The sequence below is a fragment of the Panthera pardus genome, unplaced genomic scaffold (assembly GCF_024362965.1).
Source record: "Panthera pardus isolate Hobbes unplaced genomic scaffold, ASM2436296v1 HiC_scaffold_20, whole genome shotgun sequence".
In the NCBI taxonomy this organism is placed as follows: domain Eukaryota; kingdom Metazoa; phylum Chordata; class Mammalia; order Carnivora; family Felidae; genus Panthera; species Panthera pardus.
The window spans coordinates 61,801,377-61,825,222 of record NW_026526766.1 but is presented as its reverse complement, the minus strand read 5'-3'; the positions used below and the strand labels follow the sequence as shown (position 1 = coordinate 61,825,222).

General features: G+C 36.6%; 1 protein-coding gene across 2 annotated transcripts in view; it reads right to left on the bottom strand.

Annotated features, from left to right (window-relative positions):
* The window catches only part of STX17 (syntaxin 17), a 66,862-nt gene that overhangs the window by 6,465 nt on the left and 36,551 nt on the right, over positions 1-23,846 (bottom strand). For both annotated transcript variants that reach the window (XM_019454354.2, XM_019454355.2), the window contains exons 4-7: positions 16,684-16,909; positions 8,719-8,834; positions 8,587-8,637; positions 554-640 (exon numbers count right to left, since the gene is read on the bottom strand). In XM_019454354.2, the coding sequence (XP_019309899.1) occupies positions 554-640; positions 8,587-8,637; positions 8,719-8,834; positions 16,684-16,909 (480 nt within the window). The remainder of the gene's footprint in view (positions 1-553; positions 641-8,586; positions 8,638-8,718; positions 8,835-16,683; positions 16,910-23,846) is intronic.

Genomic DNA, 23,846 nt, shown 5'->3' with positions numbered 1-23,846 from the left:
ATCTCAGAACTCAGAGAGATGAGCTACAAAAAGTGGACTGCTACTAATTGATTTTACTTGCAAAACAATCAATCCACTAACTATCTAGCAGGCTTATTTCAACAGTTTCAGCTGCTATAGATACCCCCAAAGCTTTTATGCTGCACAGAGATTATTCCATGCTGTATACCTGGGGTTAAAAGCAATATTCTATGGAAAACAGATGGTCCCATTCTACCCGTACGGTCACATCCTTACACTTTTGCCCCTACCGGATTCTGGCAACGCTCTACTTCATTCCCCGCACTTCTGCAAATATGCCCTTATAACACCAAAATGCCTTCTAGTGGGGCTTTGGTTTATTCTCTGAAAAATTTCTCTCCCGACAGAATGAATCTTGAGAGTAAAATATTACAACAGTCATTGATTTCTTGCACTACCTATGTGTCATTTGTTCCTTATTTCCTTAATTGCTGGTTCCCTCCACATTAAAGAGAGCAGATCAATTGGGTTAATACTGGAGATTCCTGGGAGCCAGAGTACCATTGATTTGTCAGCAGGAGCAGAATCTTACCTTCCCCAAGTTTTTGGTTCCCTCTTCAACATTCACAGCAGCTCTGTTGACATGGTCTTCAATGCTGTCAATCTTCTCCTGCTGAGACTAGATGCAAAGGAATTATGAGTGAGCAGTCCTGCTGGGGAGCAGCGGTCAGCCAATACACAGTACTTTAATTCCTGTAATCAGGGTCCCGTGTACTGCAGCCTTGCTGTCTGAATAGTGGTTCATTAATAGTGTCTGATAAACTATGCTGAAAGTACAAATTCACTTGTATTAAAAAAAAAAAGGGCAACTTAATTATTAGGTAATAAAAGGGTGGCACCTTTATAGGAAAAAGGATCTCACACTAAAATCCATTCAAACATACAAACGTATTATTCTCCAAATGAACTACTTTGTAAGAGAAGAAAAATCCAAATAAGCATTTACGTGTCATGTTGAGGTTGATGAAAAACAAAACAAAACGAAACAAAAAACCTTCCTCCTAAGTTACCTTTTTTGAAGATTCAAAGATTTAAAACAGGAAAATTTGCCTTAGGAGTAAAACATGCTTGGATCCAATGAATACAAATTATTACATTTTTAGGAACGAGAAGACAATATGGTTTGATCTGTCATGAAATCTTTCCACCTGTGATATGCAGTAGGGGGCTGTGGATGAATTCACTGTCCTGAGTCTCACACCTGTACACTTTAATACATTTTAAAATCATGACAAGTTGAAATATTTCCGATCAAATATATTAATAAGGCATTCTATGAAACACAGCAGCACCTGCTCTGACGCAGCAACCTTGTGACTCATGGAATCTTTGGGCACAAGGAATGATTTTTCCCTGAGAGGTGTGAAGCTCCACTACATTTCTCACAAGTGGTTACTGAACTTCAGCTCCAGTGACAGGAACTCATCACCTGCCACAGGAGCACATGCCCACTTTTAAAAAAGCTTTATTTAGACAATTCACCTACAATATGTGCCCATTTTAAGGGTATAGGATGATGAGTTCTGACGAATGTATAAACACCTGTAACCACCATCACATCAATATAGACTGTTCAGGTGCTTTTTCAATTCACTGAAAAAAGAAGAGAATCCCTCTTTGATCCCAGGTAAATCCTACTTCTACAATGGCTGTGAAATAATTCAACTTTAATCCTGAAGTATTTGCCCGCTTAACTTACACCGAATCAGATGTAACACTCTTCTAACTCCAATTATCATTCAAGAACATGAAATGCAATCAGCTGATTTTTCCCCACAGTTCCCCACAGTCATTACTGACATTCCTTCCCTTCCCATACACCAAGTGGGTACCTTTTCACTGTCAGACCTTTCATGGTATCCCTTCATTCCTGTGTTCTCCACTGCTATCTTGACATCTCTAACACAATCCCTGAAAAAGTCCCTTATCAGTTTTCCTTTTCACATTTCTGTCAGACACAAGTACAGCAATGGTTCTCATGTGTTCGAGAGCATGCCTGCGTCCCCTGGAAGACTTCTGAAGGCACGGACTGATGGGGCCGCCCCCTGAGTTTCTGATTCAGTAGACTTCGGGTGAAGCCTGAGAATTTGCATTTCTCATGAGTTCCCAGGTGATGCTGCAAGTCCATGATTCTCACACTTTAAAACCCACTAATGTATGTACCTAACTGGTAAGGGCACAACCCTTGGCCAGATGTCCTGTGTTCAAATCACAGCACTGTGTGCCCATGGACAGATTACTCCAGCTATCCAAGGTGTTAATATTCTCATCTCTCAAGAAGGATAATGATATACCCCATGGAGTTGAAGTGAGGATAAATGAGATAGTGACTGTGTGAGGAGAAAAATTTACAAAGTCATTCTCATCTTCTCAAGAAAGCTTAACTCCCATCTTTCTTTTCTAAAAAGCATATTAAACTCTTTTCTATGAAGCTTGAAAATTCTTGGGCATGAAAACCTTAGATCTCTCCTAGCCATTCATTCATTCAGTTTTTATTTTCCTCAGACAAAACTTTTTTAATGTTAGCTTTCTTCTTCCAACCCACAGAAGCATAAGTGCCAGCATTCATAATATCCAACCTGTAGGGATTTCTGACACTGGATTTCTATCACTGTTTCTGTTTGGGACATCCTCAACACTTTCCATTCTTGCCTGAAAGTCTGGGCCAGCAGATAAATCACATGTGTGATCATCAACCTCCACATCCTGATGAGCTGATGGGGTAGAGGGAAAATAGCCAACATGTCTCCTTTCTCTCAATCTCCAAATGATTCCATCAAGATGATGGAGCCTGCTAGGACTACTGTCATTTCTATACCCCAAGTGTGATCCCAAAGCTTCAGGGAAATATTTTTTTTTTTTTTAATTTTTTTTCAACGTTTATTTATTTTTGAGACAGAGAGAGACAGAGAATGAACAGGGGAGGGGCAGAGAGAGAGGGAGACACAGAATCTGAAACAGGCTGCAGGCTCTGAGCTGTCAGCACAGAGCCCGACGCGGGGCTCGAACTCACGGGCCGTGAGATCATGACCTGAGCCGAAGTCGGACGCCCAACCGACCAAGCCACCCAGGCGCCCCAGGGAAATATTTTTTTAATGCTCCTTCCAAAAAAGGTTGGACACTGCAGCTCTATGATTGTTTTCTTTTAACATAAAGTAAAATTTAAAAATTAAAAATACTTTAAAAAAACTGGGGCACCTGGGTGGTTCAGTCAGTTAAGTGCCTGACTCTTGATTTAGGCTCAGGTCATGATCTCACGGTTTGTGGGATTGAGCTCTGCCTCTGGCTCTGTGCTAACACTGCGGAGCCTGCTTGAGATTCTCTCTCTCCCTCTCTCTCTCTGACCCTCCCCTGCTTGAGTGCTCATGAACACTTTCTCTCTCTCCAAATAAGATAAAATTTAAAAAATTTAAAACATAATTTTAGTATCTTTTCACAAAAATATTTTGGTATAATTGGAGAAAAGACCACAAGACAGAACTAAGCGTGAGACCACTGACGCTCCCCTATCACTGCAATCGCCAGTACTCGATGAGGTCTGTCTGACCCTGGGGAGTAGCCCAAACCTGTGAGTACTTATTCACTACATCAGGAAGCTTGCTTAAATATGGACATGGAGATAAGGCAGAGGGTGATCAGCAACTATCCTGGAATCAACAACTGTCCCTCAGTTGTACAGACCTGCCTCTCCCCTTTTCTTCTTAGTTTGAATCCCAAACTTCTCCTGTATCTTCAAATTCTGCTTCGTAAGTAAAGAGGACTCAATGACACCATCACAATTAGGCAGCAAATTAGTGTCAGTTGTCAATCACTGTCTATACACAATGCCAAACTAGATCCCATCAGAGCTGAATTTGGTCACTAGTCCACCATGCCCTTGGCTCTTTATGTTGGGCCAAACGATACAACTACACAACCTTACCCCAGTACGGGAAATCAAGCTCCTAATAATGATGGCTTAGAAGTCTCCTCACCTCTACCTACCGACCTCCCCGTTTTGCTTCTGATTTGCTTATGTCTGCTTTCATCTGCCTGGGCCTCCCACATTTAACAATCTTGAAACTCCTTTCTTGACATTTTATACTTTGGCCCCTCATATAAGTTCTTGGCATCCCTTTAAAAGGAGTTAGACTCTTCTTTTTAAAGGGAAAGACGTCTCAAAATACTCTGAGAATGTGTCTGTGGATTTCATTTTAAGAAACACTGAATTAGGTCCCCTTATTTACCTGAAAAAAATAACTGAATCTTAGCAGTTAGAGGAGCACTTAAGAGTCTTAAAAAAAAATGTGATTAAGTGAATATTTGTCAAGCAGAATGCAATCTGGTCATCTGAAGTCCAAACTAATGAACTGGTTTTCCCTTGAATGCCTGTTGTGGACACTTGTACACTCAGCATCCTCTATATCAACCAATAGTAATACATTCAACAAATCCATCGCCAAATCTATTTACATCAATAAAAATGCCCTGCCTTGGACAGCCTTGCTAGTAGTTGTGCAGTTTTATTAATGTGCTAAAAGCTATGGGTTTAAGAAACTATTGTCAAAACTGTGGTTATTTTCCTTTATTCCTGACTCAATTCCAGGCATCTTTCAAGGCTAGCTCTAGTCTTAGATCTTGGTTAATCCAGGGAACACTGAGCTATCCTGGTTCTGAATTCCAAAAGTATATAATCTATAATTCTTTTTTTTTTTTTGTAGTCTATAATTCTTAATCTTATGCAATAAATAATACACAGAAAAGCTCAGAAACATACAAAGACTACTATATACAGAAATTCAGGATATATACTATACTATATACAAAAATTCAGGCCAATAGGCCTAGATAGAGTAGGCAATAAACAGAGCAGAAGTAGGATGTTGATATCATGGGATTCAGCAATTAGGAAAGAGGTGGTGGCAAAACTGTAACTCTAAGGAAGGAGCCAAAGAGGGAATCATGTAAGCAGGGACAAAAGCAGGAATGCAGTTGGGGTCAGTACAAGGGAAGGGGATATTACTTCAGTTAGTCCTCCCATCAATTTTACAAAACTCACTATTGTCAAACAACACCCTGAAGGTCAAACAGGTAATAAATCTGATTAATCTGATATAATTCATTACATCCCAGTTTTTATGCATCCAGAGTAAAAGCCATAGGGAATAAAGTAGAAGGTAGAGACAATATTGGACCAGCAGCAAGGGTGACATGCCATTGTGTGACAGGCCCAGAGTTCTTTAAATTTCCCTTGACAAGAACTAGGGCAAGTTCCACAGTTATAGGAACAGAAGGCACTTGAGCAATTAAATGCTGAAGAAAAATGAAGGGTGCTTAGTAGATACTAATTTATTATTGGAGCACACCTGGATTTCTCAATGGCTTTGTAGGTTCATTTTTAATTATGGTAAAAAAAATGTATGTATGTGTGTGTATGTGTATACACACACACACACACACAAACACACACATATATATATAATATATACATATATATATAATATATACATATATACATATATATATATATATGTATACATAAAGCTTACAATTTTAACCATTTTTAAGCCTGAAATTCAGTGGCATTTAGTACATTCACAATGTTGTGCAATTATCATGACTATCCTATAGGGTTTTTTCTTTTTTTTAACTATTCTCTATTCTTCATTGAGCTTAGCACAGTACTATGCACATAGAAAGTATTCCAAAAACACATGGTTTATTTGTCTAGATACTATCATGTCCATGTGATGATAATGAAAGGGATGTGGTCACTCTGCTTATGTTCCCAAGTCATTAGGTGCCTAAATGGAGCTTCTGTGAGTCCCTGACCATGTGGTCATGAGAACTCAACCACCCTGGGAAGAGTCATCAGGGGTTCTCCTTTGAGCTTGTGCCTAATAGCATTTTGTCCCATGTCCTCACACAGATTATTATAAATAGGACATTTGTATAGAACTATGGCTATAGCCAAAGTCTTTCTACATGAACCTTCCTTGATTATGGGTTAGGAGCTCCTTACGTAACCTAATCGGATATATAATTGTTAAATGGCCACAAACTCTCAATTTTCCTTTCATGTGCCTATTCCACTGGAAGGGAAATATATTTGTCTGGAATGAGAAGACTTTGTACATGTTTAGCTTGTTTTTTAAATCAACTTTGAGGTATAATTTATATAATAACAGATTTTACCAATGACTTTTGGCAAATGTATGTTTGTGTAACCATACATGCACAGATTTTAGAAACTGTGTTAAATATTATGAGTTACAATAATTGAATTAATTCTGAAACAACAAATATTTTGGGATTCTTGTCGTATCATTACCTTTGATATGCAAGTATATCAATAGATTGTACAGATATCTAATCAAAAAACTTCAAGCATTTTGCTTCTTCTGATTTAGAAGCATCAAAAAAGGAAAATGCTTTAAACAATCTACTGACGTTCAATTTGAGGCATTAGATGCCAAGAAAAAAATACAAAAACTAGAAAACAAGCAAAGGAAGGGACTAGCACTAAAAAGCCCAGAAATCCTATTCTAGAAGGAGCATATTAGAGAATCAAGAACTCTTAAAAGAAAAAAATATGATGAGGTGGGATAGGGTGAGGAAGGAGAGTATTGGTCTCAAGAAGATGAATAATTTTATATGGAAAAATTACCAAAGTTGTTCAGTCTATGGCTCCAAGAGGGCAAAAGTACCAGAGGGAAGTTATTATAGGGCAGAGCTTACACAGGGAGGAACTTCTAAGAGGTAGTCTTCAAATAGAATGGCTGAAATAGAAAGTATCCCCACGCTGTAATTGTTCAAAAAAAGCGAAAAACCATCTATATGGGAAGCTGGGGCAAGAACAGAATTGGATTAGCTGGCCTTGTAAATCCTTTCCAATTCCAGTTCTGAGACTGTGTAATCTAGGGACTTTTATCCTTAAAAAGCCAGGCATCAGGGAAACCATAACTCACAGATGTAAAAACCCCAAATCACAGTTTGATCAAAAACAAAGAACTAGGGGTGCCTGGGTGGCTAGTTGGTTAAGCGTCCAACTCTTGATTTCAGTTCAAGTCATGATCTCATGGTTCATGGTTCGTGAGATAGAGCCCCACACAGGACTCGGCGTTGACAGCACTGTGCCTGCTTGAGATTCTCTCTCCCTTTGTGTCCCTCCCCTGTATGCATGCTCTCTCATTAAAAAAACAAAACAAAACAAAAAAAAACAACCAAAAAACTAAACCTAGACAAAAGCATAAGCAGACACTGGTTTGTTCCTGTGTGTGCACACAGACATATACACACATACTCATATAGCCAACCTTCCCATACTTCCTGGGAAGGAAAAATAAGAATAATTAGAAAAATAATGACAGAATCTATTGTCTTTCCCACCAAATCCACTTTATGTTCCCTGATCTGTGTTAACAATGTCACTGGCTACTCAATTATGCACAATAAAGCCTGATGTTTTGAGTCTTCCATCTTCCTTCAATTTCTGCTAAGCCTACCCCGGAAATACCTCTCATCTGGCCTTTACCTTTATATTGTATTGCCATTGCTCTTGGTAAAACTCTTGCTATTGTTCCTTAACTAGTCATCCGCCTATTATACCCCCCTTCTTGAGGTCATTATTCACACTGCTAATCTTAACCGTTAGCAGTGTGAACCTGCTTATCACTCTAACCTGCTTAAACATTTATATTTGCCAGGGGAGAGGGGAAAATGGGCAAAGGGCATTGAGGAGGGCACTTGTTGGGATGAGCACTGGGTGTTGTATGGAAGCGATGAATCATGGGAATCTACCCCCAAAACCAAGAGCACACTGTATACATTGTATGTTAGCCAACTTGACAGTAAATTGTATTTAAAATTTTTTTTTAATATTGGCCCCTTAATGCCTACAAATTAAAGTTAAAATTCTTTGGTGTGGCCCGCAATACCATCTCAATCTGGCTCTCACACTCCCTGCTTTGCTTGCCCATAGTATCTCATCCTTTGGTTTTATTGCAATCCTGGTCATTCTTGAAAGGCCACACACTTCTCTATTCCATGTCTTCAGCTGTTTTCAAAGGCACCCCTCCCCACTCCTACCTATGGACATTGTACTCAATTTTCAAGGCTCAAGCAAATGCTACCTATCTTGTGAAGATACCCTTAATACTTCTACCTCACAACCCCTGCCTCCCTCCCTTGGAATTAAATGCTTCTCTTAGAGCTGATAACACTTCCCTTCAATCTCATTTTTGCACTTAACAATCATGTTTGAAATTTCAGTTTTTGGGGTCCAAGCTTATCTCCACCCACTGTAAATCCTTGAAAGCAGAGAACAGGTTTCATCTATTTCTATGGCTAACCTTGTCAGACCCCTGGTGCCAAGGATCTAACACAATACCTTCTATATAACAAATCTTTGACAAATGTTTATTAAATTGATTTGGAAGCTGAGGACTGTTAGACTTTTACCCAGGGCTCAATACCAGTCTTGAAAATTGTAACTTCTATTAAAATTCTAATAAAAAGCCTAGTAATTGATAAAAGCCTCTTATCATACTAATCTAACATTTCTAAGACAAAAACTATTATACTTACATTCACTAGGAGAGAGAAATCAGTGACCAGTTGGCTAAGTTCAATTAAGTCCTTAAAAAGAGAGAGAGGAAAAAAAAAGTTACTTATTTTTATGCCTCACAGCTACCAAAATGAAAATAATTTTTTACATACCGCTTCTAAGCTTTCCCATGATTCTGCAGCATTTTGATCTCGAGGAATTTCAGGCAACGCATATACCTGAGTCATATTCTGAGGATCATCTTCAGCCTCAGCAGTATGAAATGTTCCTGAATGAACATAGCCTCATGTTTAGGGTTTATGTGCTTTGTTACAAAGTGGATAGCATAACTCAATTTCATAAAACAATTTCCATGTAAAATACTAACTGAATTCAGACTAAAAGTAAATCGATCATTCTATAAAAATAGATTTATCTATGGCAGATTGTTCAAAAGTTAACTTTTTTCTTTAATTGTTCTACAAAATCACCTCAAAAAAAAAATGGCTACAACAAATGCCATCTACCCAATCTGAATAATTAGAGCTAGATGTGGAAGAAGCACTGAAGAAGAACTATTCTATTTGGCCAACATTCCACACAGAGATACTCAGTAGAAATAGGTTTCACATTTTCAATGCTAAATCATTAACCCTTTCTTTGGGTATTTTAGTAATAAATACCAGATTCATAAGGTGTTAAAAGTAGGAAAGTGATGTGTTTTTTTGCAATGAAAATCATTTTGGGTAACAAATTTGTCATCAAATGAACACCACGTGGATCTTTTCATACATATTGTCTATCCTTCTCCTCATTTTTCTAGGCCATGTCCTAGAAAGACATTGCTTTTGTCTTTTCTGAGTCTTAAAAAGTCACCAGGGCACTTGGGTGGCTCAACTGCTTAAGCAACTGACTCCTGGTTTCAGCTGGGTCATGATCTCACATTCGTGAGTTCAAGCCCCACATCAGGCTCCATGCTAACAGCATGGAGATTTCTTTTTCCCTCTCTCTCTGCCCTTTTCCAGCTTTCTCTCTCTCTTTTCCTACTCTCTCTCTCTCTCAAAAAATAAACATAAAAAGTCATCGACCCACTAAGGCCTTCCTCATTAAAACTGCTATGATGATGAATTAATTTATACTCCAAACTCTACCATCAAGTCTTTATTTCCTTGTATTGGTTTTACCAATCATTCATGCGTTAAACTGATACGTACAGAATGTCTACTAAATGCCAATCAGTGTGCTAGGGTACTACTGACACAATGGTAAACCATAAAAACAGTTCCAGGGAGTCAACATAGTATAGTGGTTAAGAGCATGGACCTAGTCAAAAAGACCTAGTTTAGAATCCAGGTTTGGCTATTTATTAGCTCTTTGACTCATTTTCCTCATTTTAATTTTTTTTTAATTTATATATTTTTGAGAGACAGAGAGAGCATGCATGTGCATGCATACAGGGGAGGGGCAGAGAGAGAGGGAAAGAGAGAATCCCAAGCAGGCTCCACACTGTCAGCATGGACCCCAACGTAGGGCCTGAACCCACAAACCATGAGATCATAACCTGAGCCTAAATCAAGAGTCGGACGCTTAACAGGATTGAGCCACCCAGGAGCCCCTCCTCATTTTTAAAATGAGGTGAATGAAAGGGGCGCCTGGCTGGCTCAGTTCAAGAGCATGCGACTCTTCATCTTGGAGTTGTGAGTTTGAGCCCCACGCTGGGTATAGAGGTTACTTAAATGAATAAATAAAAACTTCAAAATATTAAACAATAAAAATAAAAATAAGGTGATAGATATTTACTTTGCACTGCGCCTGGCTTAAATATTCAGTACAGATGGGTTAATAAATAGTTACTACTAAAATAAATAGCCATTGCTACTGCTGCTATTATTAATGGAGCTTACCATATTATGTACAATACAGACATGTTAACAGACAAGTTCAGTATAGTCTGATAAGACCTATGGTACGAGTAAATATGGAATGCTATGTGAGCACAAAAGAGAGGTATTTAACCTAGACTTAGGGAGGGGAGACTAGTTGGAGGTTTTGAAGCTGAAGGCTGAGGATGAACAGAAATGACATAGGTGAACCCAGGCAAAGGTGGAGGGAGAAGCAGAGACTATTCAGGTCAGGGAGAATAATATGTGCATAGGTTTGGGAACTGAAAAGAATTCAACTGAAGGGAAGACTATGAAAGAGAAAAGCAAAGGATGAGGAAAAAAATCTAAGGTGACATTATTCATGGCATTATAAATTATGTTAAAGAATTTTGTTTATCTCATAAGATCAATATGGAACTATTAAAAGGAGTTGGAGACTACTGGGAAGCTGGAGGATGCCATAATCAGATTTCAGATTTAGAAAGCGAACCATAGCTATAGCGTGAAGAATAGATTAAGGATGAAGTTGAAAGGTAAAAAAAATTAGAGAGCAGAAAAACCAATTGGGAGACTTTGCAGTAAGTCCAGTGCAAAATGATGATGCTCTAGGACAGTGGCAGTGGAAATGGAAAGAAGAGATCTGAAGGTCTAATTTCCTTTTGTCCCCCTTACTTCAAGCTCAAAATACCTACCACTTTAATGTTATCTGACCACCTACTGTGTTGGGTACCAGAGATAAAAAAGTAATACAAAGTAGATGCTCTTAAGGAACATATTCTCGAAGAGTTACACATACAAAGAGATAATCCTAAAACAATAAAAGAGTACAATGGCATTTAGATAGAGGGATATAGATACATACAGTATTTTGAGAATTCCAAGTCTGGGATGGCATCTGACCCAGCTTGGTGTGGGTGTGCAGTTTATGAAATAGCTTCCTAAAAAAGGTGATCTTACAAGACAAAGAAAAAAGGTCTTCAAAAGAACAAACAATATAGCTTAACATAAAAATCAGCAGGTTGGTCTTGCCAAAGGATAAAGCAGAAGGCACAGAGTTACAAACACAGAACATTAAGTAGATGTTTAGGAGGGGCCTTGCAGGCCAGTTAAAGGCTTTGGACTTTATCTGACAGACCGTGGAGAGCTACTGAAGTGTTATAAGCAAGGACATGACATAGTGACACGTGATACCTGATCCACTCCTAAAAGTCATTATAACTCTTTAAATTCACCTTCTCGATTTCTGTTTTCATCCTAGTCAATAATTGATGGCATGTTATAAAACAGCATTACTATTTTACTTTTGAAACTTATGAATGTTTTACCTCTTGAGGAAAATAATCTGAATTGTTTAGGAAGGGCATAGTAGTTGATTAAAAAATATTTTGTAGGCTTATCAGAATTGACAGTGTTCTTTAAAAAAAATTTTTTTTTAAATGTTTATTTATTTTTGAGACAGAGACAGAGTGTGAACAGAGGAGGGGCAGAGAGAGAGGGAGACACAGAGTCCGAAACAGGCTCCAGGCTCCGAGCTGTCAGCACAGAGCCCGACGCGGGGCTCGAACCCATGAACTGTGAGATCATGACCTGAGCCGAAGTCGGACACTTAACCAACTGAGCCACCCAGGCGCCCCACAGTGTTCTTTTAATTTTGAATTTTAACTTCTCTGAATACATTTCCTTATCTTACAGGAAGAGCAAAAACATCAGATACGGAGTAGATTTTACATTACAACATTATAACAAGTATCCAATATTTTAAAAGCTCTCTGATTTTTACAAATGTTTAAAAGAGTTACTTACCCTGTGTCCTAACATAGCACATAAAGACACTTTCATTTTCATGTCAATCAAGATAAATGAATTACTCTAAGACCGCTCTTCCACTTAATATTTCTATTGTAATAAGAACTCTACTTCTTTAATAAGATGATGAATAATGATAACTTTGTTATCATTAACAGACCAAATGTAAAGCGGAACTTTATAAATAGAACATCCACTCTAAGGATTTTTATAAGCCATTACCCTTATTCTATTACAGAGGATTTAAATGAAACTGCCAGGGTATACAACAAAACAAGGGGAGACTGTCATACATAAATTCTTGACCTAAAAATTGAAGGGGTGGGAAATGTTTGGTATTTTAAGCAAACATAAAAGATTCCCCTTTGTAAAAAATAAGAAATGTTTAAGTCACTTACGTCTCACTTGAAACCAAACTGCGTATGCATCTTAGTTCAAATGGAGTCTGAGAACAAAGAAATCTGTTCTATTCCGGAGAAAATCCTGCTATAAACTTACAACTCTGAACATCACTAATCAATGTGAGGCATAACTAACAATTAAGAAAGAAACCCTTTAATAACTACAACGTCTGTAATTCATTTATTCCAGCTTATATTAGAAATCAGTACCTCAGTGACTATTTATTGACTTTGAACTTTCAGAAATTACTATAGACATGATGAGGGAAAACACTGAGACAGATTATAGCTGCAGGAAAGAAGGATGAAGAATTTATCCTGTCCACAGAAGTGAAAATTGCTATTGTTTTATATGATGAAATAATCTAAGATAGTTCCATCCACATGACAACTCCAAGTGTAAAGGGCAGATAGAATACATATACGTCGCACCACTGTTTTTCAAACTCCAGTTTTAAGACCGTATTATTTACTACATTATTTATTATTTGTAGTAAAAATATTAACATATTTTTAGTTGTTAATAACACAGACATAAGATTTTTTCCCTTCTCTTTATACGTCCAAACATTCTTTGTCTCTCTCCATATTTCATTGAAAGGCAATGATTCTACTAAGAATTACAACACAACATATAAAAAGTTTCCACTAAACTTCACTATGTTAGGGAAAGTTTCATTATAAATCTAAATTAATTTAAAAGCATTTCCTGAATTTTTCATTTTCTGACAGATTAAAAATAGTGAAATTAATCTACTGATCATCTATATCAACTTATCTATCAAAATAAAATGACTTCTAAGTCATGGCTTAACTTAGTGGTAAAGGAGGATTTTTAAGAAAATTAAAGCCAATAGAATATATATCTTCTGAATAATATACAAAACTATCCACGTGTTTCGCAAAACTGTTCACCACATGTATATATACCTGTGATAAAATCTGATATTTCATCAAATTCAATATGCAGTCTGAAGTTCCCAGCAGTTTTAAGATTGGATTCTTTTCTTTTGTGAATATTTGTTTAAAATGTAATAAGATTCTGTTCCTATTGCACTGGTGAGCTGCATGTGCCGGATGGGGAGTAAGAAAGACAATGATTGAGAGAAGCACTGATTCACTCTGTATGACCTGATACACCTTTCTAAATACAAATCAAATTTGTAGGCTCATCACTTCTCTTGGTGGGAAGCAATGCTAAAAATGAAACTAGACACACAAGTGAAACAGAAGGGAGTTTCTCAGATCAAGCAAGATTGGCAGAGAAGATTTGCTTTAGGAACTCTCAGAATCTGGACAAAAGAAACAGCAAAATCATCACAGCTTCCTCCTAAACTTAATAAGCTTCTTTTACTCTCCAGAGAACATAAAACATCCTATTCTACTTGTTATTTCTATCTGTAAATGAAAAAACTATTTTTGTATTTCGATCTCACTCGTGGAAATGTGGCAACATTGCTCCTGAATCTCTGCTGATATTTCCAACCAATTTATTTAGAATCAGATTGAATTTTTAAAGGAAGAAGTATTTTAAGGCACTTAACTTCTATGCAAATCACATTTTTCTGTATAGGCTGTCACTACTATAATGAGTATCTAAAGCAAAAACAAAGAAAAACCAGAAAGCACAGATAAAAACATGCAGGATGACAGAAAAGAGTCCACAGCCAGAAGACCACACATGGAGTGAACCGAGTTCCTACCCCACTATTAAGGTCTTATGTAAATTAGTTCCTTTGTTTTCATTATTCTCCACCTTTCCCATTCTCTCAATTACTTGTTAATAATATTTCTGGATTTAAGGCAACCTAGTACAAACTCTCACAGTTGGCGAAATACTCAGGCACTTGGTGAGATAGTTCATTTAACTGCTTAATGTTGGCAATAGATTCAAAGTCAAAGCGCAATCTGACCATTTGGAATTTGACATTCTACTATTGTTTTAGGCACAAATTAGGTATTTTTTTTTATATAAATGGGTTGTCTCAAATTTTTTTTTTTTTTATAAATGCTACAGAGGTTTAATTGTGTAGTTTCTCCTGGTGGCAAGTGATTAGGTCTTTAGCTAATTTGATGTTCCATGAAATGAGAAGTTTGAGAATCATTACAGATGGAAAATCCTCTGTCTCTGCCCCAATCTTTTTCATTTTCTCTGTACACGTTTCCTCAAATTTTGCCAATATATAATATATAGTTTTAACACCAGTTTCATACAGAGATATTTAATTGCCAGCAAACTGGGTGAACTGCCTTTTTCTAATAATCACCCAGTTTCTCTGATGATATTTAAATCCAAGTCTGTCGAGCCCAAACAGTCCTGACAGAAACCCAAATAATGCAATAAAAAAATGCAAATGAAAGCAAGTATTAGAATAGTATCATATTGTGAGAAACTGTCAGAACGCAAAATTTTTGTTTCCTAGGTAATTGCTAGTGATGGGCAACTCAAAACTAAATAGCAAAAGAAACTGATGTCAGCAACTCTTCCCAGAAAATCCAACATATCTTCACTGTTGTTACCGCCATCACAACTGTCACAATGTCTAAGTGGGTAAACTAGCTGCTTAATCACATGGAAGCCCAATTTCTCTAAGGCAAATAAAGTATCAGTTCACACTAAATGATATGAACAGCATTTAGCCTCATCAATACAGTGGTGATAAATATACATGGACAGAATAATGTAAACAGTAACCGGTTAAAAACTATCAAAAAGCATTCTTCCCAAATACTCTTCAAGCAAGGGGCTGAGTGTTAACACTTCCTTCTCTCCAAAACAACACTTTAGGTACTGGTTATCACAGAGTGTAGTGAGTATGGCACATCCGAAATTATAAAATTGTCTCCAAAAACACATTTATTTATTCACATTTATGAAACATTTATTAATGGCCCGCTATGTGCCAAGCACTACTATATGCTACGTACTGAGGATACAATAAAAGTAAGATTTACCAAGAAAGTCTGGATGATGGCTTAAATGTTTCCTCTAATTTCTAAATTTGGACTTCCCTGTAAATTATTGGGTCATTAGTACTGAAAATATAACATTAAAAATAATCTAATTTTGGAGACAGGGAATGGTACCGGAGCCTCCTACATAAATGAAAAGGGGAAAACTCAGCAGGTATAATATCCTTCAGATTCTATTCTGATTTGTAATTTATTTATATTCCACTTTTTCCACTAAGATTTAAGGCAACTTAGAACATATGTAAAATGTAATAAGATAGCATAATTAAAGGGAAACAAAGAAGGAAAAATGAAGGAAGCAATTATAAAACAAAGCCAGGAGCTAAAAAATTGGCTTTTGGTAGTTAAAAAAAATTCAGATTTAAGCTTTCCAGTAAATAACTCAAGTAGAGAAACCTTATCAGTTATGCCATCCAGTACCCATAGGATTAAAAAAAAAAAAAAAAAAAAAAGACCAACTGCTTTCAAGTACTACTACATATTAAACCAAGAATTGTTTTTTTAGAGGTCTTTATAAAGGTACTACTATCATGCAATTAACAATTATCAATTACATCCTTAAAAGAGATATAATGACAAGTTTTACCGGACTGTTTCTTAAAGTATCACCTCATAAAAGCTGATAGCATGACCCCGAATGCAGATTTTCTTTAATGTCATTAAACTCAGAAAACTGAGCTGGGAGATAGATCTAACATCCACTATGAAAGAAAGTCAGAACGCCAAAGAAAGAGGTGTGCCTGATCAGGCTACTCCTGCACCAGGAGATGAAAGGGGCATACTCTGCAATCCAGGATGACATTCTCCTTAGGAAATATTATAACATTTATTTTCATTATATAGACAAATAGGTACTTGAAGCCTCAAAGTTCCACTCTATACAGCACAGTCTTAAAATTTTTATCCTGCAAAACTTCTAGGGTATGCATTTCTAGGCACACTCAGGGTTCAACAATTCAGCAGACTGAAATAGAAGGTGATCCCTGGAGACTCACATTATCTGCAACAGCTATACAAGATGGTGAACTTTAACTAAATGCATTACTATGATCAAAAATAAGACTTAGTACATTACCACCAACAGTCATGGATCTGGTCAAAGAAGGTTGTAATAAAGTTTCTTCATCATTAAATTGTTTCTTAAGTTCTTCTACAGATTCCAGATGGAGTTGAAGAAATTCTGCTGTTGCTGTTGATGCTTCTTCTTTAACAGGGTCTATCATTCTCTTCAGAAGTACTAGGTCATCCTTTCGGACTTTCAAACAAAGTTTCTCCATTTCTCGGATATTGGAACGGAGTTGCTACAAAAGAAAAAAAGTCATTAAAGCCACCATCTATTAATATGAAATATCTTTATTGTCAAAAGTAATCTGTGATAATGCTTGTAAATGGAAATAATACAAGTATTCTCTATGGCAGAAAGTATACCTTTTTAAAAATTTTTTGTATCTCTAGCCAAATTGAACTTCATGAGAACTCATATCCAGGTACTTTGAGTTTGTTTAGCATTCTTTTCCTTCATTAAATGTGATTATTATAAAGATAACACACGCTCTTCATAATAAATCAAACACTGTAGAACATATCTAGACAAACTTAATGATGCCCGCCTTCACTGATCCCACCACCTCTCTTTACCCAGTCCTTCCACACATTTCCCACTGCTCATGCAAACATTAACATATATAGCCTTTCTTTTCACAAAAAAAAAAAAAAGGATTACACTGTGCATAATAATCCATAATTTGTTATTTCTCACCCCAATAATATAACAATACCACCATGGATATCCTTCCATGGGTGTACCATATTCCACAGTATAGATGGAAAATAAGGTATTCAATGACTCCTCCAAGTGATCAATAGTCATTCATGTTGTTTCCAAAACAGAAGTCCTTGAATATAATCCTAATATACCATAACAGTATCTATCACTATTATAGTATATTCTATTATACTATATTTTGTAGGATCGATTTCCTGGGTGCCTGGGTAGCTCAGTTGGTTAAGCATCAGACTTCGGCTCAGATCGTGATTTCACAGTTCTTGAGTTTGAGTCCTGCTCTGGGCTCTGTGCTGACAGCTCAGAGCCTGGAGCCTGCTTCAGATTCTGTGTCTCCCTCTCTCTGCTCCTCCCCCACTCGTGCTCTGTCGCTGTCTCTCAAAAATAAATGTTAAAAAATTAAAAAAAAAATGATTCCCAAAAGTGAGAGTACTTAAAGGATAATGCGCATTCTTATTTCAATAACTATTAACAGTGTTTTCCTACCAGTAACAAATTATACTACCACCAAAGTATGAATGCCCATTTCCCTACATACTGCCAGTTGTACATGTTATCTCACTGTTGTTTTAATTTGCATTTCTGAGTGTTGTCAGATTTTTATCAAATGATTTCCCTCTCTTTTTAAAACCATCTACTGACATAATCATGGGGCACCTGGGTGGCTCAGTCGGTTAAGCATCTGGCTGTTGATTTTGTCTCAGGTCATGATCTCACGGTTATGAGACTGAACCCCACATCTGGCTCTGTGCTGAGAGTGTGTGGAGCCTGCTTAAGATTCTCTCTCTCTCCCTATGACCCTCTCACATGCTCGCTCTCAAAAAAAAAAAAAAAATCATCTACTGACATAATCATAAATTTTCCTCTAAGGTGCTGATATAACGAGCTACGGGCAGGTTTCATGGTATAGAGCCATCTTTATACTTCTGAGATAAACTCTTCCTAATCACATATATAATTTTTTTGATTCAATTTGCTAATAATTTATTTGGACTTTTAACACATCTGTTTGTGTGTGCATGCATGTGCACACATGAACGGTGTGTCTATATTATCTCTATCAGACTTAAGGTCACTTTAACAAATTTAAGGTTGTGCTAGTTTCACAGAATGAACTGTGGAGCTTTCCATTTTTTCCAATAGTCTATACTCCTGAAAAACATAAAATCCAACTATTCTTTGACAATTAAATACAACTAACTTGCAAGAATGATCTGAGTATGATGCTTTTAAAAATTATAGATCTCTATATTATATAATTTATAATATATATTAATATAACAATTTTCATATAACATTTTAAATTCTTCTCCCCTATTGTACTTCCACAGATACTAATGCAAATTCTGTATAATAGGACAAAATGTACTAATTTCTTTAATTTCTCAAGTACTTACTCTGAGTGAAGTGTTACATTCCATATTACTACATTCCACATTATTACATTATAGGAAAATCAGAACAAAGATAACTTGTTTAGGATTTACTTAATTATCTAGCAGCAAAGTGCAGTTAAAACCGAGGTTTTTTTAATTAAGTTTTTATTTTAATGCCAGCATAGTCAATACAGTGTTAGTTTCAGGTCAACAATACAGTGATTCAACAATTCCATATTACACCCAGCACTCATCACAACAACTGCACTCTTTAATCCCCATCACCTGTTTCACCCATTCACCCATCCTCCCAACCCACCTCCCCTCTGGTAACTATCAGTTTGTTCTCTATAGTTAAGAGTCTGTTTCTTGGTTTCTCTCTCTCTCTCTCTTTTTCCTTTGACCATTTGTTTTGTTTCTTAAATTCCACATGAGTGAGATTATATGGTATTTGTCTTTCTCTAACTTATTTCACTCATCATTAATATCTCTAGCTCCATCCATGTTGCTGCAAATGACAAGATTTCATTCTTTTTTATGGGTGAATAATATTCCTCTGTGTGTGTGTGTATCACATCATCTTTATTCATCTATCCATGGATACCTGGGTTGCTTCCATAATTTGGCTATTGTAAATAATACTGGTATAAACACAGAGGTGCATGTATCCCTTTGAAATAGTGGGTTTAAAAAATTTTTTTTCTATGTTTGTTTATTTTTAGGAGAGAACAAGCATGAATGGGGGAGGGGCAGAGAGAGTGAGGCAAAGGATCCAAAGTGGGCTCTGCACTGACAGAGAGCCCGATGTGGCACACAAACTCATGAACCATGAGATCGTGACCTGAGCCAAAGTTGGATGTTCGATGGACTGAGCCACCCAGGTGCCCCTGAATTTGCATTTTTTGTATTTTGGGGTAAATACCCAGTTTGCATTCCCACCAACAGTGCACAAGGCTTCCCTTTCCTCTACATCCTCATCAACACTTGTTGTTTCTTGTGTTTTGATTTTAGTCATTCTGACAAGTATGAGGTGATATCTCACTGTTGTTTTGATTTCCATTTCCCTGAGGATGAGTGACATTCAGCATCTTTTCATGTGTCTGTTAGCCATCTGGAGATCTTCTTTAGACAAATGTCTGTTCATGTCTTCTGCCCATTTTTTAATTGGATCATTTGTTTTTTGGGGTGTTAAGTTATATCAGTTCTTTATATTTTGGATATGTCATTTGCAAATACCTTCTTGTATTCAGTAGGTTGCCTTTTAGTTTTGATGACTGTTTCTTTTGCTGTGCAGAAGCTTTTTATTTTGATGTAGTCCCAACAGTTCATGTCTTTTATTTCCCTTGCCTCAGGAGACATATCTAGAAAAATGTTGCTCTGGCCAATGTCAGAAAAATTACTGCCTGTGCTCTCTTCTAGGATTCAATGAAAACCCCGGTATTCTTAAAAGTCCAGCAATCTTTCCATTAAACTACAACCACAATTCCTATCTATATGGTACCTTAATATAATCTAAACTATCCATTTTATTCTAGTAAAATGAAAAACAATTCTGAAGGGGCGCTGGGGTGGCTCAGTTGGTTGAGTGTCTGACTCTTGATTTCATCTTAGGTCATGATCCCGGGGTCATGGGATCCAGCCCTGTGTAAAGCTCCTCTCTGAATGTGGAACCTGCTTAAGATTCTCTCTTTTCCTCCCTCCCTCCCTCCCTCCCCCCTTGCCCCTCTCCCCCCACTCATGCTCTTCCTCTCTAAAATAAATTAAATTTTTTAACAAGTTAAAAAAAGCAGGGGCACTTGGGTGGCTCAGTCGGTTAAGTATCTGACTTCAGCTCAGGTCATGATCTCGCAGTTCGTGGGTTCAAGTCCAGCGTCGGGCTATGTGCTAACAGCTCAGAGCCTGGAGCCTGGTTCCAATTCTGTGTCTCCCTTTCTCTCTGCCCCCCTCTCACTCCAGCTCTGTCTCTCTCACAAAAATAAATAAACGTTAAAAAAAATTTTTTTAATTCAAAAAAAAATCCGGAAAAAATAGTTTAGCTGCAACCTAATGTATCTTGTAAGATTTTCTGAGTGAATCAAAAAGTTGTGTCTCTATCCTGTCATGATTCTATATTTCCTTTAACTTTATGTCACTCTTACCATCCCAATGTGAACTGCAAAACCTAAGGATAACTGAACTATAAATTAAAAATATGTGACATGCAATCATTAACATGGAAAAATCATAGAACATACAGGCCTATGTTATCATCTAGTACAACCTTATGATTTTACAAGAGAGAAACTGGACTCCAGATGAGCACAGTGGCAGAATTAGGTCTAGAGCAAGTCCTGGAACAATATTATTGCTAACACACCACCATCTCTTGGCAATGCAATTCTTTTTTTTTTTTTTTTTAATTTTAGAGAGAGAGAGCACAAGCAGGGGAGAGGGGCAGAGAGAGGGAGAGAGAATCTTAAGCAGGCTCCACGCTGAGCACAGAGCCCAATACAGGGCTCCATCCCACAACCCTGGGGATCATGACCCGAGCCAAAATCAAGAATGGTATGTGCAACCGACTGAGCCACCCAGACACCAACGGCTGTACAATTCTCTTCCGAACTACAGTTGTAAAGCTTGGTTACATACTTGCCACATAGTCCATAAAAATATTTTGGGCAATATTATCTTGGAGAAGCATTAAAAAGTTTCTGCAGCTAATGACTATTTGCCTATGACATAGTCTTACTCTCTTACAGAATTTGTGCATCTGTTTATGCCCCAGTCAAATTATAGTGTCCAGAATTCTATTACTATGGGTGGAGGAGAAAATGTTAAGAGAAAGAAAGAAAATATCCATTGAACTATATTTCTGATACTATACTAACAAAAACACAATGGCTGAATTTTTATCAACACTTACTATAAGTTGTCTGTTGTACTAAGTATTTACCTTCTTCATCTTGTTTTACCTTCACAACTTACTTTTGAAACAGGTATTACTATCATTCTCATTTTAAAGAAGAGGAAATTAAAGCAAGAAAAAATTTTTGAAAGCCCAGGATTACACTTCTAATAAAAAGTACAGCCAGGAATCAAATCCAGGCTGCAGAGCATGTGTTCTCAACAACTTTTCTACATAGCTATAATATCCAACAGAAATATAATGCAAACCGCAAATGTAAGCCATATATGTAATTTAAAATTTTCTGACAGTCACATTAAAAAGAAACAGTTGAAGTTAATTTTAATGTTTGTATTTAACTCAATATATCCAAAATATTATCAACATGTAAGCAATATAAAAATTATTAATGAAATATTTTACATTTACAGCACGTCTCAATTCAAACTAGCCACATTTTAAGTGCTCAACAATTACATGTGGCTAGGAGCTAACATATTGGACAATATAGTTATAGAGTCTCTCCAAAATCAAATAAAAGTAACAGGATGGCAAAACCATATGTGAAAAATATAAAATGGGTCTTTCTGCTTCTGGGTATAGCAAACTAGATAATTCAAAGTAACCCTCCCACCAATGACTAGTTAAAAAGCTGAAAATCACAAACAAAATTCAAAGGCATCAAAAAGCAAAGAAGACAGTAAGAAATGTACAGGTCTAGAATTAGACAAAAGTGGAAATCCAGAGAGGTGAGTCCTAAACTCAAGGCCACATTTGCTTGGGGGTACTTGCTTACCAGAGTGTTTGACAGGCTCACAAATTTTTTTTTTTTAATTTTATTTTTTATTTTTTAAAATTTACATCCAAATTAGTTAGCATATAGTGCAACAGTGATTTCAGGAGTAGATTCCTTAGTGTCCCTTACCCCATCCCCCTTCCCACAACCCCTCCAGTAACCCTCAGTTTGTTCTCCATATTTATGAGTCTCTTCTGTTTTGTCCCCCTCCCTGGTTTTATATTAGTTTTGTTTCCTTTCCTTATGCTCATCTGTTTTCTCTCTTAAAGTCCTCATATGAGTGAAGTCATAGGATTTCTGTCTTTCTCTAATTTCACTTAGCAAATACCCTCTAGTTCCATCCACGTAGTTGCACGTGGCAAGATTTCATTCTTTTTGATTGCCGAGTAATACTCCATTGCATATATACACCACATCTTCTTTATCCATTCATCCATCGATGGACATTTGGGCTCTTTCCATACTTTGGCTATTGTTGATAGTGCTATAAATATGGGGGTGCATGTGTCCCTTCAAAACAGCACACCTGTATCCCGTGGATAAATGTCTAGTAGTGCAATTGCTGGGTCGTAGGGTAGTTCTATTTTTAGTTTTTTGAGGAGCCTCCATACCGTTTTCCAGAGTGGCTACACCAACTTGCATTCCCATCACAAATTTCTGAGTAAAATACTCAGTGCTGGAGCCTGCTAATTATAAGCACTATGGTGCTTTGAGCTGGGATCTGAAAGAGCTGTACCCTGAGAGTACAGGTGATCCTAAAATCAATCAGCCCTCAGGTGAGCTACAGTTTGGCTTCCAGTCTTTTGGGTAGTGTATAAAAACTTTAATGCCTGAAACCATATACAGACAAGCATGGAAAATTAGTACCCTACTCTCACTCTCAAAATAAACTTTAAGAAAAAAATAAACTTTTTATTTAAGTAAAAATAAATAAATAAATAAATAAATAAATAAATAAATAAATGTGTGGGTAAATCTAGATGACCAGTAACTATTCTAAAACAGTAATAATCATAATGGTAATAATAGTAACTTGAGGATTTTAAATATATGTATAAAATTAAAATATATAAAAATAGCATTTAATTTGGGGGGCACACAAACAACTAAAATATTCCAAAGTACCTGTATAATCTATATTGTTTATGGATGTTGTTGTAATTTCCAGTAAAAGAGTATACAATTCCAAAACCAACAAGAACAGTTGGATCAATAAAAAATACAAGAAAGTGAAAATGGAGATGATAAAGAACACAAAATACATGGAAGAAGTAGAAAGCAAACAAGAGAGTATAAGTTTTAAACCTAAATATATCAATAATTACATAAAACATAAATGGAATAAATGTTCCAGTTAAAAGATAAAAACTTTCAGACTGGAAAATATATTTAAATACAT